Source organism: Schistocerca serialis, chromosome 4, assembly GCF_023864345.2.
Source record: "Schistocerca serialis cubense isolate TAMUIC-IGC-003099 chromosome 4, iqSchSeri2.2, whole genome shotgun sequence".
In the NCBI taxonomy this organism is placed as follows: Eukaryota; Metazoa; Arthropoda; class Insecta; order Orthoptera; family Acrididae; genus Schistocerca; species Schistocerca serialis.
In genome coordinates this window covers 317,252,002-317,266,860 of record NC_064641.1, presented here as the reverse complement: position 1 = coordinate 317,266,860, position 14,859 = coordinate 317,252,002, and the positions used below count along the sequence as shown (strand labels likewise).

General features: G+C 36.3%; 1 protein-coding gene across 2 annotated transcripts in view; it reads left to right on the top strand.

The window, feature by feature from the left end:
• The first annotated feature begins 322 nt into the window (after positions 1 to 322).
• Positions 323 to 14,859, top strand: part of LOC126474024 (putative aminopeptidase W07G4.4) — a 94,899-nt gene continuing 80,362 nt past the window's right edge. Inside the window, exons 1-4 of one of the 2 annotated variants that reach the window (XM_050101430.1) lie at positions 323 to 486; positions 9,731 to 9,866; positions 10,060 to 10,205; positions 12,589 to 12,691. In XM_050101430.1, coding sequence (XP_049957387.1) covers positions 365 to 486; positions 9,731 to 9,866; positions 10,060 to 10,205; positions 12,589 to 12,691 — 507 coding nt within the window. In that variant the 5' untranslated portion in view covers positions 323 to 364. Of the gene's footprint in view, positions 487 to 693; positions 955 to 9,730; positions 9,867 to 10,059; positions 10,206 to 12,588; positions 12,692 to 14,859 lie in introns of those variants that run through there. The other variant, XM_050101431.1, reaches the window with a different exon arrangement.

Below are 14,859 nucleotides of genomic sequence, written 5' to 3'. Positions count from 1 at the left end.
GAACTTTCACAGACTACTTTTAATCTTTCGTCACTAAAACTTCTCACTCCGCGAAATAATCTAGGCGCCAAAGCATCGACGTTTGGGCTAATACGACCGGGTGACATTCAAAATAATTCCAATAAAATGAGGAAGCTTCAGCGAACTTGTAACTGACAGTACCATTGTAAGTAATTGAGGATCGTGACAGCGGAAGATAGGCCTAAAAACCAAAAATATACCTGTATACACTATCTGCATGTCTGAATTGGATTATGAGGGAATCTGTAACGTTAAACTAGACCGCTAAGATCCTATTGGTGATTTTTATCTTATGTAGGAAGAAAGACGCGGAGCTTTTTATAACATTACACGTTTTACAGCAATGTACTGTGCCCGACAGTTGATTTTCTCTGCTCTCTTCGCTAAACCGGGAACTGCTCAATTTGTTAAGTTAACTTCTAGATACTTTTCGAAATGCACGACAATATTCTGTCATACGAAAAGGTACGTATTGAGACCATATAGTACTGAAGCAAACTAACGCGCTGAAAGCCACAGAACATTTTGCTTGTGGCTAGAATAGTGCACGTAAACTCATTTACAACTACTGTGAATGTCATCGGTTTGGAACATCTTTTCAGATTTCTGACGCATAAAAATTTAACCCACTGAAGTATAGGATTTCACCTCTCATAACATTATAAAGTACAGTTTCTTGACTTTTCCGTTAGGCCGTTTACTGTTCCCGCTATATCATTCATTTGCATGTGATTTATCCAGACATCGTTGAAATTCCAAGCCACAGCCAGTATAGACGCTCTGGTGTTTACTGTCAGCAATGTGCTCTGTTTACTGATTTACATTATCGCACAACAGATAACTTTGACGTGGAAGTAGGCTCGTGACTTGAGTGATAGCACATTAACAGAGCGTCGAAAGCAGTCGACACGAAAGAAAAATGCAGCCGGTCAAGTAAGTGTTATAGATTTAACATAGAGCGGCTTACGGTTGGAATATGACTGCGTGTTACCTTGCACACTTTTTTCGTATGTATTTTCCCACCTTCCTTATTCCAGGGAAAATATCACTTGCAAGGAAAAGTGCAGTGATTAGCCTTTGTGACAGCGACTCTGTGATGCATAGCATTGGATTTTGATTTTATATAGATCAGTTAATATGAAATATTTACATTTTCTGGACTGCACGAAACTAGAGAAACTCCAGATGTTATAATACATAGCGAATTATAGACGCACTTGATGTTCTGTGTGGCAGTATTACACTAAAAGACATTCAATTTATACGGACAGTAATGCTTATAAAGGAATTAGTTAAATTTCCCCAATTTTATCCATCATTCATTCTTATTGCCATTGATGTTTTTTCACAAATGACTAGTCTTAGTTTTAACACAGAAACAAAACTGTAAACACCAGCTCTCAAATTTACTACTGTTACTCTTTGAATATATAAAGTTTAATAAACTGTGAGATTAACATGCCATTAATGAGTTAATTAGCAAGAAAATAGATAGAGCAGAAAGTCTTTTTAGTTGTGTGGCAAATGTGTCTGTTTCTCGTAAAAGCAGATATCACTTGAGATGAATTGAAGTTAAAATCACATGAAGATATGTTGATGCACAACTACTATCTTCTCTTCAATGTACATTAACTGGGCTTTAATCGGTACTAAAGTGACTTGATCAGTGTAGTTGGAAGTTGTTGCAGGGGGTAGAACTATAGGTTGGACTTTTGTGATGTACTGCAGGCCCATTCTTGAAGAAACGAAAGGATGTCAAATTTGAGAATCTGGTACAAACCACAGCATAGTTTGAAATTGTTAGCACTATGGAACACAGAGAGGATGATTTGGTAGCTAAAGCTCTAAATTTAGTAGGAAGGCCGAGGATATTTAGCCACTCTTAGCAGAGTAAAGTGTAGTATGAACAACTGATATGCTTGCTATATGTATATCATCACACTATGTTACTGGTATTTGTTGTTGTAGTCTTCAGTCCAAATAGTGGTTTGATGCGGCTCCCCATGCTACTCTATCCTGGACAAGCCTCTTCATCTCTGAATAACAGCTGCAACCCCTATCCTTCAGAATCTGCTTACTGCATTCATATATTGGTCTCCCTCTACAATTTTTACCACCCAAACTTCCTTCCATTTCTAAATTGGTGATCCCTTGATGTTTCAGAATGTGTCATATAGACTGATCCCTTCTTTTAGTCAATTTATGTCACGAATTTCTTTTTTCCCCAGTTCTGTTCAGTACCTCCTCATTAGTTACTTGATCTAGCCATCTAATCTTAAGTAGTCTTCTATTTAGTTATTTATTTAGTGCCCGTATTGTCACATTCATGATACTGGACTTGTAAAAGTACAGAACAGTACGGTATAAAATATTACATGTACAATCTTATCATTAGTATCAACACATCTTTGTAACTAAACATTATTCTGCTTATGTGCATACCGATAGAAGAAAAGCTTGTGAAACCCCTTGGTTGATTTTACTAAAACTATTAAATACCAGTACTTTAGTTAACTAGGCATAGTAACATACAGCAGAAAAGCTAGGTGCGTAATTACAAACATACATACATACATACATACATAAACACATGGATGAAAGAAGTTTGGTTTTATCTAGGTATGGTTGATAACTATGAATTTTTTGCTTAGAGAGTTATGAAGTAGACCTACAGATTTGAGCAAAATTCCAGGTATTCGTTAATGCTGTAGTAGCTGTTCTTTATTAGTATACTTTTTAGTTCTTTTTTGAATGGCTATGCACTGTACAGAATTTTTGGTTTGTAAACAGCACTGTCCGGATATATTGATTTTCTGTACACATCCCTATGAATGTCGTCCCTGTTCCTTGTTTGATAATGGTGGATCTCACTATTCAAAACTGAAACTTGATGGTTTTTAAAGAAGCATATGCTTTCAAATATAAATATAGAAGGTAAAGTCATGATTTTTAATTCCGGAAAGATACCTCTACGTGGTGCTCTGTAAGCAGCATCACTTATTAATCTTAAAGCTTTCTTTCCTAGCTTAAGACTGCTTTGCAAAAGAGATATTTCCCCAGAACACTATTCCATACTTCAGTAGACTATGCATGTACACATAATAAGCACTTAACACTGTTTCGGTATTGCAGCAATCTTTAAGCACTCTTAATATGTAACAGTACTTGCTTAATTTTTTGTTAAGCATTTCTATATGTTTTTCCCATCTTAGGTGCTCATCCACCCATAATCTTAAAAGCTTATATTCTCTTCTTGTCTAAACTGTTTGTTGTCCGTTTTTCATTTCCATACACGGCTACACTCCAAATACCTCCAGAAAAGACTTCCCAACACTTAAGTCTATATTTGATGTCAACAAATTTATATTTTTCAGAAATGCTTCTCTTGCAATTGTCTGTCTACATTTTATATACTATTTATTTATAGTTTGATTATATTGGAATAGTGTAGGCTCTGCACTCCTGGCACTCTTGGAAGTAAATGGGTCCATAATTTTTTGATTTATTTATTTATTCATCCATAGAGCAATATACATTGTATGGATGTCGTCAAATGTTTGTACAATATTTCTTATTAATATAAACATTCCTCTTACAGTATTTTACTTAGTTCTACTTTTCTAATTATATCACAAAATTTGTACATAGTGCAATGTTTATGAAGATTGAGTTACAATCTATAATTATTTTAAATATTCATTTACAGTCTAGTAGCTCTTATTTAGTAAGTATTTTTTCAAGCTTTGCTAAAGGTGTGGGGATCATTTGCATCTTTTATTTCTTGTGGCAGTCTGTTGTACAATTTTATTCCATAGTTGTTTTTGTTCTACATCTACATGGTTACTCTGCAATTCACACTTAAGTGCCTGACAGAGGGTTCATCAAACCATTTTCATTCTACTTCTCTACCATTCCACTCTCAAATGGGACATGGGAAAAAGGAACACCTAAATCTTTTCATTCGAGCTCTGATTTCTCTTATTTTATTATGATGATCATTTGTCCCTACATAGGTGGGTGCCAACAAAATATTTTCGTATTTGTAGGAGAAAGTTGGTGATTGAAATTTCGTAAATAGATCTCGCCGCAAAGAAAACCGCCTCTGTTTCAGTGACATATCATATCAGTGACACTCTCACCCTTATTGTGCGACAACACGAAACAAGCTGCCCTTCTTTGCACTTTTTCGGTGTCCTCCGTCAATCCTACCTGGTAAGGATCCCACACCGCACAGCAATATTCCAGCAGAGGACGGACAAGTGTTATGTAAGCTGTCTCTTTAGTGGGTTTGTCACATCTTCTAAGTGTTCTGCCAACAAAGGACAGTCTTTGTTTCGCCTTCTCCACAATATTGTCTATGTGGTCTTTCCAATTTAAGTTGCTCGTAATTGTAATTCCTAGGTATTTAGTCAAATTGACAGCCCTTAGATTTGTGTGATTTATCGTATACCCAAAATGTATCGGATTTCATTTAGTGCCCATGCGGATGACCTCACACTTTTCTGCGTTTAGTGCCATTTGCTACATTTTGCACCATACAGAAATTCTCTCTAGATCATTTTGTAATCAGAATTGATTGTCTGATGATTTTACTAGATGGTAAATTACAGTGTCATCTGCAAACAATCTAAGGGGGCTGCTCAGATTTTCACCTAGATCATTTATGTAAATCAGGAACAGCAGAGGGCCTATGACACTACCTTTCTGTTCTACTCTGTTGTTATGGGCTTCAGTCAGGAGACTGGTTTTATGTAGCTTTCCATGCTACTCTATCCTGTGCAAGCCTCTTCATCTCCGAATAACTATTGCAACCTACATTCTTCTGAATCTGCTTAGTGTATTCATCTCTTGGTCTCCCTATATGATTTTTACCCTCCACGCTTCCCTCCAATACTACATTGGTGATTCCTTGACGCCTCAGAACATGTCCTACCGACCGATCCGTTCTTCTAGTCAAGTTGTGCCACAAATTCCTCTTCTCCCCAATTGTATTCAGTACATCATTAGTTATGTCTATTCTTTTCTCATCTAGACTAGTTATTGTCCAAAGTTTCACTTCCATACATGGCTACACTCCATACAAATACTTTCAGAAAAGAATCTGTACTCAATGTTAAAAAATTTCTCCTCTTCAGAAACACTTTCCTTGCCATAGCCAGTCTACATTTTATATCCTCCCTACTTGGACAGTCATCAATTTTTTGCTTCCCAAATAGCAAAACTCATTTTGTCTCATTTCCTAATTTAATTCCCTCAGTATCACCTGATTTAACTTGAGTATGTTCCTTTATCTTCATTTTGCTTTTGTTGATGTTCATCTTGTATCCTCCTTTCAAGGCACTGTCCATTCCATTCAGTTTCTCTTCCAGGTCCTTTGTTGTCTATGACAGAATTACAATGTCATCTGCAAACCTCGAAGTTTTTATTTCTTATCCATGGATTTTAATTCCTGTTCCAAATTTTTCTTTTGTTTCCTTTTCTACTTGCTCAATATACAGATTAAATAACATTGGTGATAGGCTACAACCCTCACTCACTCCTTTCTCAACCACTGCTTCTCTTTCCTGCCCTTCGACTCGTATAACTGCCATCTGGTTTCTGTACAAATTATAAATAGCCTTTCGATCCCTGTATTTTACCCCTGCCCCCTTCAGAATTTGAAAGAGAGTGTTCCAGTCAACATTGTCAAAAGCTTTCTCTAGGTCTACAAATGCTAGAAAATTTGGTTTGCCTTCCCTTAATCTATCTTCTAAGATAAGTCATAGGATATTGCCTTGTGTATTACAACATTTGTATGGAATCCAAACTGATCTTCCCCGAGGTCAGGTTCTACCAGTTTTTCCATTCGTCTGCAAAGAATTCGTGATAGTATTTTGCACCCGTGACTTATTAAATTGATAGTCAGGTTATTTTCACACCTGTCAGCACCTGCTTTCTTTGGGATTGGTATTATTATATTCCTCTTGAAGTCTGAGGGTATTTCGCCTGTCTCATACATCTTGCTCACCAGATGGTAGAGTTTTGTCAGGACTGGCTCTCCCAAGGCCATCAGTAGTTCAAATGGAATGTTGTCTACTCCTGGGACCTTGTTTCGACTTAGGTCTTTCAGTACTCTGTCAGATTCATCATTCAGTATCATATCTCCTAGTTCATCTTGATCTATGTCCTCTTCCATTTCCATAACATTGTCCTGAAGTACATCACCCTCGTATAGACACTCTATATACTCTTTCCACATTTCTGCTTTCCCTTCTTTGCTTGAGACTTGATATTCATACATGTGTCTGTATGTTCCCAGCACTTACTCCCAAATCATTATCCCATAACTGAGGATTGAATGCATATTTTCAAAGTAGGCTACTTTGAGGCATGAAATGCTGCACACAGGTGCAAGGATTTGTGGGGTGTAACATGTTGAGGGTAGCTTCTCTGCCATAATTCTCACATGTTTTGTCCAGTTAAACAAAATAAAATTAAAATGTTGGGTGTTTGGATTTAAAATATGAATACCAAGATTTTGTTTTGCATCTGTTTGTCACAGACGTTGTTGCACTTGGGATTGCAACTTCCATCAAAATTGTTAGGACTATGCCAGAGAACTGTATTCAGCCCAGTCCAAGATATAGGTGGTACTGCAAATCCGAAAACTTAAGTCTAGACATCTCCATTCTAATGAAATGCTCTTCATATTTGAGTTGAGCATTAGGTTTGTTTACCTTACACATAGCTGCCCCCCACTGAATAGACTTACTTCCAACGAAAAGCAAGTCACACAGCTAATTGCTTAGCCTAAAGCATTCAAAGTAAACAAAGCAACATCTGTCCAGTCCTGGTTATCATCATTTTTAATAAGGCTTTTTTGATGGCAAATTCTTCCAATAAAGAGAGCTGCAGAGTGAATATAAGCTTAATGTACAAATTTTAAGTCACCACCTTAAAAGAACACACTGATCACTTTGGAGCGCTGTAGAAGGTGTACAACTTGTGCGAAACTGCTGCGAGACCCCTTTGCTGACATAAGTGACCGGGACTGATAACCCAGAAATTTAGTGCCTTTACTCCCAAACCAACCAACCAACATACATAAACGGTAAAACATGGTGTCCCACAAGGTTCCATTTTGAGTACTGTGTTTCTGATATACACACACACACATGACCTTCCAGTTGCAGTTTCAGAAGGTGCCTTTTTTGTTACAAGGGTAGGAACAAAAAATAGTACACTCACCCTCAGATGGTTCAATGCAAATGGGTTATCATTAAATTTTGTCAAAACTCAGTACATATAGTACAGTACTGCCCACAGAATTCCACAAACTTTAAAATTAAGGTTCTCACAGTCTGTGAAACACAAGAAGCAAACAGTGTCAACTTTTTTTACTGCAGATAAATCACAACCTCAGTTGGGAAAACCCACTGTCTAGAATTAATGAAGAGTCTTGGTTCATCTATGTTTGCTGTAGGGTCTAACCATGATTGTTACAGGCAATTCAAAAATAAACTAGTTTATTCTGCTTAATTCTATTCACTAATGAGGTATGGAATCATCTTTTTGGGAAATTTGAGATAACAAGTGTAATATTTTCAGAAAACGGAAGCATGTTATATTTTATGTTAATTCACGAACTTTCTGCAAAGACCTCTTCAAAAAACTGAGTGTTTTGATAACTGCTTCACAACATATATATTCACTAATGTCCTTTCTGATTACAAATACTTTTTCTTCACAGAAAATAGTGAAAATCACGAATTTTACTTTTAGACCAAAAAACCTGTACGAAGGTCTCATGAGGTTGGTTTATTTATTTATTTACTTATTTATTCATCCATAGACCATTTGGTACAGTAGTATCAGGCATGTCGGAAACATTTACAAAACAGGATAGGATAAAGTGATGACAGGGCAGAAAATCAGCCTGATCTAATCAAAGAAACCATACCAGGAATCACCTTTTCAACAAGGAAAACCATGGGAAACCCAAGTCAGGATGGCCGAATGGGGAACACACCGTGGTCCTCTTGAATGTGAGTCTAGTAAGTTAAGACTGGAGAAGCCACCTCACTTGGTACATAATTGGAAGGGGAATAACGAAAGTTATCTCTACATTTTGAGTGCAACATGCAGACTAACTAAATAAATGCAAAGAACTTTTGAAAATAAAACATTATTGGAAAAAAAGTGAACAGATTACATGACACTGCATAAAAGTACAAAATGCACAAATTAATTAATGATGGAGGTAAAACATGAAACTTTGATTTAAAATGTACCTCAGAAAATAAAACTCAAGAGCACATTGTTCAGCACTGCTAAAAGGTATGAAGCATGAGCACATGAAAACCTACTGACACTGAAACCATTACGAGTGTCCAGTGCACAAACTTGTAATCTGCCCAGCATTAAAGTTTGATATTAGGTCCGCCACATTGCACAGCCTGTCCTGTTTTATCAGTCTGCCCAGTCTATGATCTCAGACAGCTGTAATGAGGGGTGACTGCCCTACCCAACAACATCTGGACATGGTTTCATCATGTATTGAAGACACTCACCACAACACTCCTTGAACGCTTGACAAGTCACGCAGTTTCTGAAATGCTCTTTCCAGGCCTCCATAATCTGCTTTTGGCCAAACTCAGATAGATTGTGTGCCTTCCCCATTCTACAGACGAACAGCTCTCTGATACTACATGTACCACGCTTGTGTCCGACTAGCAGTCATTCCTTGCCAGGTGACACTGCTATCGCCTGGATGGGTTTATATCAATAGTAGGTTGGTGGTCATCATGTTCTGGTTGATCAGTGTTTAAGTATTAATGCAGTTAAACAGAATTAATTTGAATATAATTTTTTGAGAGACTTGAATATCCTGAGCATTAAGAGAAAATACTACATAACTTCATATATAATAACCTGATTACAGTATGGAGAGGAAGCTTTTAGTATAACACTAGATTGATGCATAGTGGACCCTGCGTATATAGATTTGTTTTCTCTCATTTAAACATGTTTGTATAGAACCACAGAGAGAAGTGCCACACGAGATGAAACAATTTGCGCCAAAAAGGTGGAGTTCTGGGTTGACTGGCTGTACCCAAGATAGTAATCTAGATTCCCATGGTTTTTTATAATCTTCCAGTTTATAAAAAGAAGCAACACACATACATATGCATAAAATCTTGGATGCTTCAATGACTGCTGTTGAGGATGAAACTGAAAATTTGTTTTGTAGACCAGACATCTTGAGCCCGCATCTCGTGGTCGTGCGGTAGCGTTCTCGCTTCCCACGCCCGGGTTCCCGGGTTCGATTCCCGGCGGGGTCAGGGATTTTCTCTGCCTCGTGATGGCTGGGTGTTGTGTGCTGTCCTTAGGTTAGTTAGGTTTAATTAGTTCTAAGTTCTAGGGGACTGATGACCATAGATGTTAAGTCCCATAGTGCTCAGAGCCATTTGAACCAGACATCTTGGCTTAATTATGTGGCCCACAGGAAATATTTTATGGTAGCTCTCATGAGATATTATAAATATTTTATGAAAAAGGTTCTTGTACCACCATTGAATCATGCTTCAGGTAAAAATATTATTTATTTCTGCACGTGTTAAGAATGTGAGATCACTCATTTTATTGCTATCAGTGCTAAAGAGAATTGTTGTTCTATGCAGTTCTCATTTATGTTCATTTGCAATTCTTATTTATGTTCATTTTTTTCTAGTTTACCATACACTGTGAAAGCAGAAGAATCACTAACTGTGCTGAACTATGATGGTATTGTTTATGTGTCAGGTGCCAAATGTGGAAGTGAAAAACACCCAGACAGTTTAAGAACATCCTTGCAAAGGCTTGCCAAGGTAAAATATTATGAATTTTGCAATTAAGAGATATTATGAAAGCACACACTTCACTACTTGATAAACAGATCAGTTTTATATTTTTAATCTTATAAATTAGTGTATTGTGCTCTTTCTGACATGGAATTTTTACTGTGAGTGCACCTGGGAGGATATTTTTATGTCTAATAATTCATTTGTCTGGTTGGGGCAGATTGATGCTGCTGCAGAAACAAAAGTTTCTGTTCTAGAGGTGGAACTGCCAGCAGCTCGCCTTGTATATTCCCCTGTTGGACCACTTAATGCTGACTACGATGATGTTAGGAGCTATGAGGATGCTGCAGAAAAAGGCATAAAGAGGTGATGTTTGTATAAGGTTACTTTCAAGTAATCAGATGATCCATAACTGTGAAAAATAGAGAGAACAGATATACTAAAAAATGAACTAATTCATTGTTCACAAAGCTATGAAAACAAAAATATCCACTTTTCAGATTCAGCTTCATCTGTGTCGTTTAGTTTCTTTTCCTTATTTTTGTGTTTCTTAAAATATTATTATTATTATTATTGCATTAGGGTATTTTTATTTTAGAATAAGAACTGCAAATCCGCTGATAGTATATTGACATTTGAATATGAATAAGAGGTCAATAATAACTAGTCGTATAATGTGACTTTCCTTATTTTAGCTAGCTTTTTTTCCTTCCAGGTGCTACATTTTGTTTCAGGTATCTAATTGTCATGAGAAGTGCCTTTTCTCTTCGGCCCTTGCCTCCCTAGTTCCCAATTGCCGGAAGTCTGAAGAATTTGAACTGCTTGTATTTTTTAGTTGTAGCAATTGGTAAAGTTTTCCCCTCCTATCCTACAAAGTACTGTATGTTGTTGTATACAGTACAAGTATTATGCAAAACATGTTGGGTGTGTATCATTCTTGATACTACTTAACAAAGCATGAAATCTTAATTCAATGTATCTGTGAAACATGAAGGGGTAGGAGATGGACTTTATTTCGTATGCATGACAGTTCACTTCACAGCATTCTTTGTCGAGCAGATCTTGCTACCAACACAGTGGGCTACCTGACAGGTAGTCAGTAAAGTGGCAGAGATCCATGAGCCAATGAACCATTTTCTTTTATAAATTACATAGCTAGTGTAAAAAAAAATCTTAGAAAATTTAATTTGCTACTTCTTGGTCTACATACAGTAGACTTCATACAAGGTGTCATAGGTGGAAAAATGTAGGCTGCATTGTGACAGCAAACACAAGTTATTTGTGATTATAAGGAAACATCTAGTATAACTGTGAAAAACACAAATCAGTCAAATATAGTAATTGTAGTTATTTCATGTTTTTTATGGTACAAGCTTGGTATGTTTGATCTTGGTGCATTTAGTGCAACTCATCTTTGGTCACTTTTTTGTCTGTATGTCTGTTCAGTACATATCTTTGTAATTGATTTTAAATTAACTTGCCGGTGAGCTAGAGACTTTGAATTTTAAATGTAGTTCAGAACTGGGTGACAGTGCAATATTAACTCTCACTCTTGCCAGTGTGTTCGGTTGGGCAGCAGTGAAAAAGATGGGTAATGCATGACTTCTCAGCTGCTCTGCAGGACTGGCATGTTGTGTGGTTAATATCGGAGAGCATCCCAGGCTTGTTGTCAAGTCTCTGAAGTGACCACTCCAAAAACAAATTCACAGGAACCAGATGTTGATGGCTTCAGTTATGCAAGTATCGATGTATCTGACTATCCACACATGGAGTGCATAGGGGCCTGAAGATGGCATTAATGAGATCCGAAACTGGTCATCTAAATAAAATAACTTCAGAAAACGTACAGCTTTTTTTTGGCAGTTTTTCTATGGTAAACATTCTTAAATCAGACTAAAAAGTACAAAATAATTTCTCCTACCACCATACAGATTTGTAGCCTCATAGAGAAAGAGACCTGGAAATTGGTACCTTTGAATTTTTAATTGCTACGGCAGTACGTGCAAGATTTATAATGGAAAACATGGGGCATACGCAATAGATAATAGTTAAGAGGTGAACTATTCATGTATCAGTTATGCATTGCATGCACCCAATGTTTTTCATTATAAATCTTACAAGTCATACCTGTTTATTAAAAATTCGCAAGTGCAAATTATCAGGACTATCTGTATTGGGTTAGGACTCTGTATGCGTCTAGGAGAAATTATTTTGTACTTCGTAGTCAAATTTAAGAAAATGTTATATTAAAAATTTAGTTTGGTTAATTAATTATATTTTTTAATTCTCATTGCACAAGAGCAGGGTAAGGTGTTGTAGGATTTTGCTCTTTGCAGCCAAGTATCCCAGCAGGCTGTGAGTGTGGTGGAGAGGATCCCAATTGTGAATGTAATGTTGGTAACAGTCATATGAACCGTGAAAATTAAAGAAATTTCTGAAGGACAAGAATGCCATTAATGATAGACATTGTGAAATATAGCTGTTACCTGTGATGCTGCGGATATGGCTCTCAGAGCATTTGAATTACAAATAGTACTCGTTCAGCAGAAAAAATTATGTTGATGTGAAACTGCTCCTGTTCATTACCATAAAGTCAACATTATAGATTTCATTCTGAATTTCTGTAGCTTCTGTCAGATGTGCCTGCAGTTTTATTTTTCTTTTACAGATTGCAGCATATTGTTGGGCAAAAGGGCAGCTAATTTATAAATGATACTATTTAATTCACAGATCTTTTGTATTTATACAGAGCCCTGGAAGCTGGAGTAAAGGAACCTCTGTTTCTCCTGCCCCAGGCAGAAAAATCGGTGCAACTTGTTACATTGCTTGGGGCACTGAAAGCATTATATGTGGTAAGTTAATGCTAAATTGCATCAGAGTTTAATAGTGTTAAGTAAACCTCTTACATGGCTGATGAAATGGTCTTTGTTGCAATTGTCACTTTTCATTACTGACAGGAATTCTTTATAGTTGCAAAAAATGTAAATGTATTCCTATGTAGTAACATGAATGACATTAGACCTCTCTATTTATTTTTACATGCCATTCACTCTCTTTGGTCTCATAAGCATTAAAAATCAAACTTAAAAAAAAACTAAATAATAAAGGGTTGCTGCAAAATAGTCTTGTCAGAGATGTGTGTAAAAATTGTGCACGGCATAGCTGTAAACTGCAGAATAGCTGATTGCTAAGTAAAACATTAAGAGATAAACTTAAAACTGTCTCAGTTTTGTAGATTTTATTTAAATAGCTTCTAAAGATTTGAAGTATGGTTGGGAACATGAGACCTATAACCTTGAAGCTAAAATATCTTTTGAAGGCAGTCTCGTATAATTTAGACCATTTTTTGGCTAAAAGATAACTCTCACACTTAACTCTGAGTCTAGACAATAAATCAAAAATGCTCCTTTGTCCCTCATGTAGAAATAAATTGAATCCAAACAGAACAACCAAACATATGCTGAAAAGAGCACAAGCTCTCCTTTGGAGAGCCAGTGTACTGATTAAAAAAAAAACTATGAGGCAATAAAATCAACTATTTGTTGTTGAAAGTTGCCTAGTCGTCATATTATTTTGGTATACCTGCATACAATATATTGCAAATTGTGATCTAGTCTCATAACATACAGATCCTAATAATTTGATTAGAGTATAGCAGATACATCAAAACAAGTAATACAGCTACTATAAAACTTTCTATAAAAATAACTCAGACAGATCAATACTTAAACAGCTTTGTAACTTTTATGTGAGGATACAGCAACATTTACACAAGAAAACAATTGATAAACTACATCCTGCCCAGATATTCAGTTCACCCTTCATGAAATCTCCTAGCATTGCTGATGTAGAGTGCCATGTAGGTTTTTCAGCGAATCTTGATTCATACCCGGAATGTTCTTGCCTTTTAATTTGTTGTAAATTTTCATTCCCATATACTAGACAGCCTAAACATATAAGTTTAAATGAAGAGCAGGTGGCATAAAATTATCTTTATTTCTCTTATTATATGAGTGATAGAAACAGTTTTCCTCGAGTAATTCTAAGTTGCTGTACAAAAAGATGCTGTCATATGTATGGATGGAGGGAACTGTTAATAATTCCAGATTTTTGAATGATGGGTGACATAATTTCCTTGGTTGTACATCACATGTTTTTAGTGATTTTTTTTTTCTGTATTTTTAATGGTGCTAATATTTACTCGAATTTGCTGAAAAGACACCACCATACCTTAAACTAATAGAAAGTAACTGTTGTATGAGATTTTCCTGATATCTGTCAAATGCAAAGCTACATCATTAGTTTACTAATGACGTAAAGAAAAGACAGACTGGTGCTTACCATAAAGATGGCACGCTAAGTTGCGGACAGGCACCTGTCTGCATCGTAACATATCATCTTTACAGTAAGTAGCAATCATTATTTTCCTTAAATTTTTTATATTCCTCTTGGAGCTTCCATTGTTTGATTTGCTTGCTATATACTCAAGTTGAAATTCTTATCTAGGGTTAATTCTAAAAATTTTACAGAATCCACCTCTTCTAGATCTTGAATATTAAGACTTATTTTAATTTTTTGAGATTTTGACTGTTTTGTTCTGAAATGGATCATAAGGGGTTTTGGGCTGTTCACGATTAAACTATTAGGCCCTAAGCTGAAACCAGGCTTCGAGAGGATTTATTGTATTGATGATGCAGACCATGATATTTGCTGACTTATGGTCCTCAATTAATGCAAATGTATCATCCACAAATAAAACCAATGGGACGTTTGTATTGATGTGTAGTTTTTTTTCATCAGTGTTCTACCTGGTTCTTTTTATCACATAGTAGCACTTGCAACCTCCATTCCCAATTGTTCGCCAGATGTATTCCGATCTGTCTTCTACAGTTTTTACCCTCTACAGCTCTCTCAAGTGCAGTGGAAATTATTCCCTGATGTTTTAACAGCTGTCCTGTCATCCAGTCCCTTCATCTTGTCATTGTTTTCCATATTTTCCTTTCCTGACATTCCGTGGAGA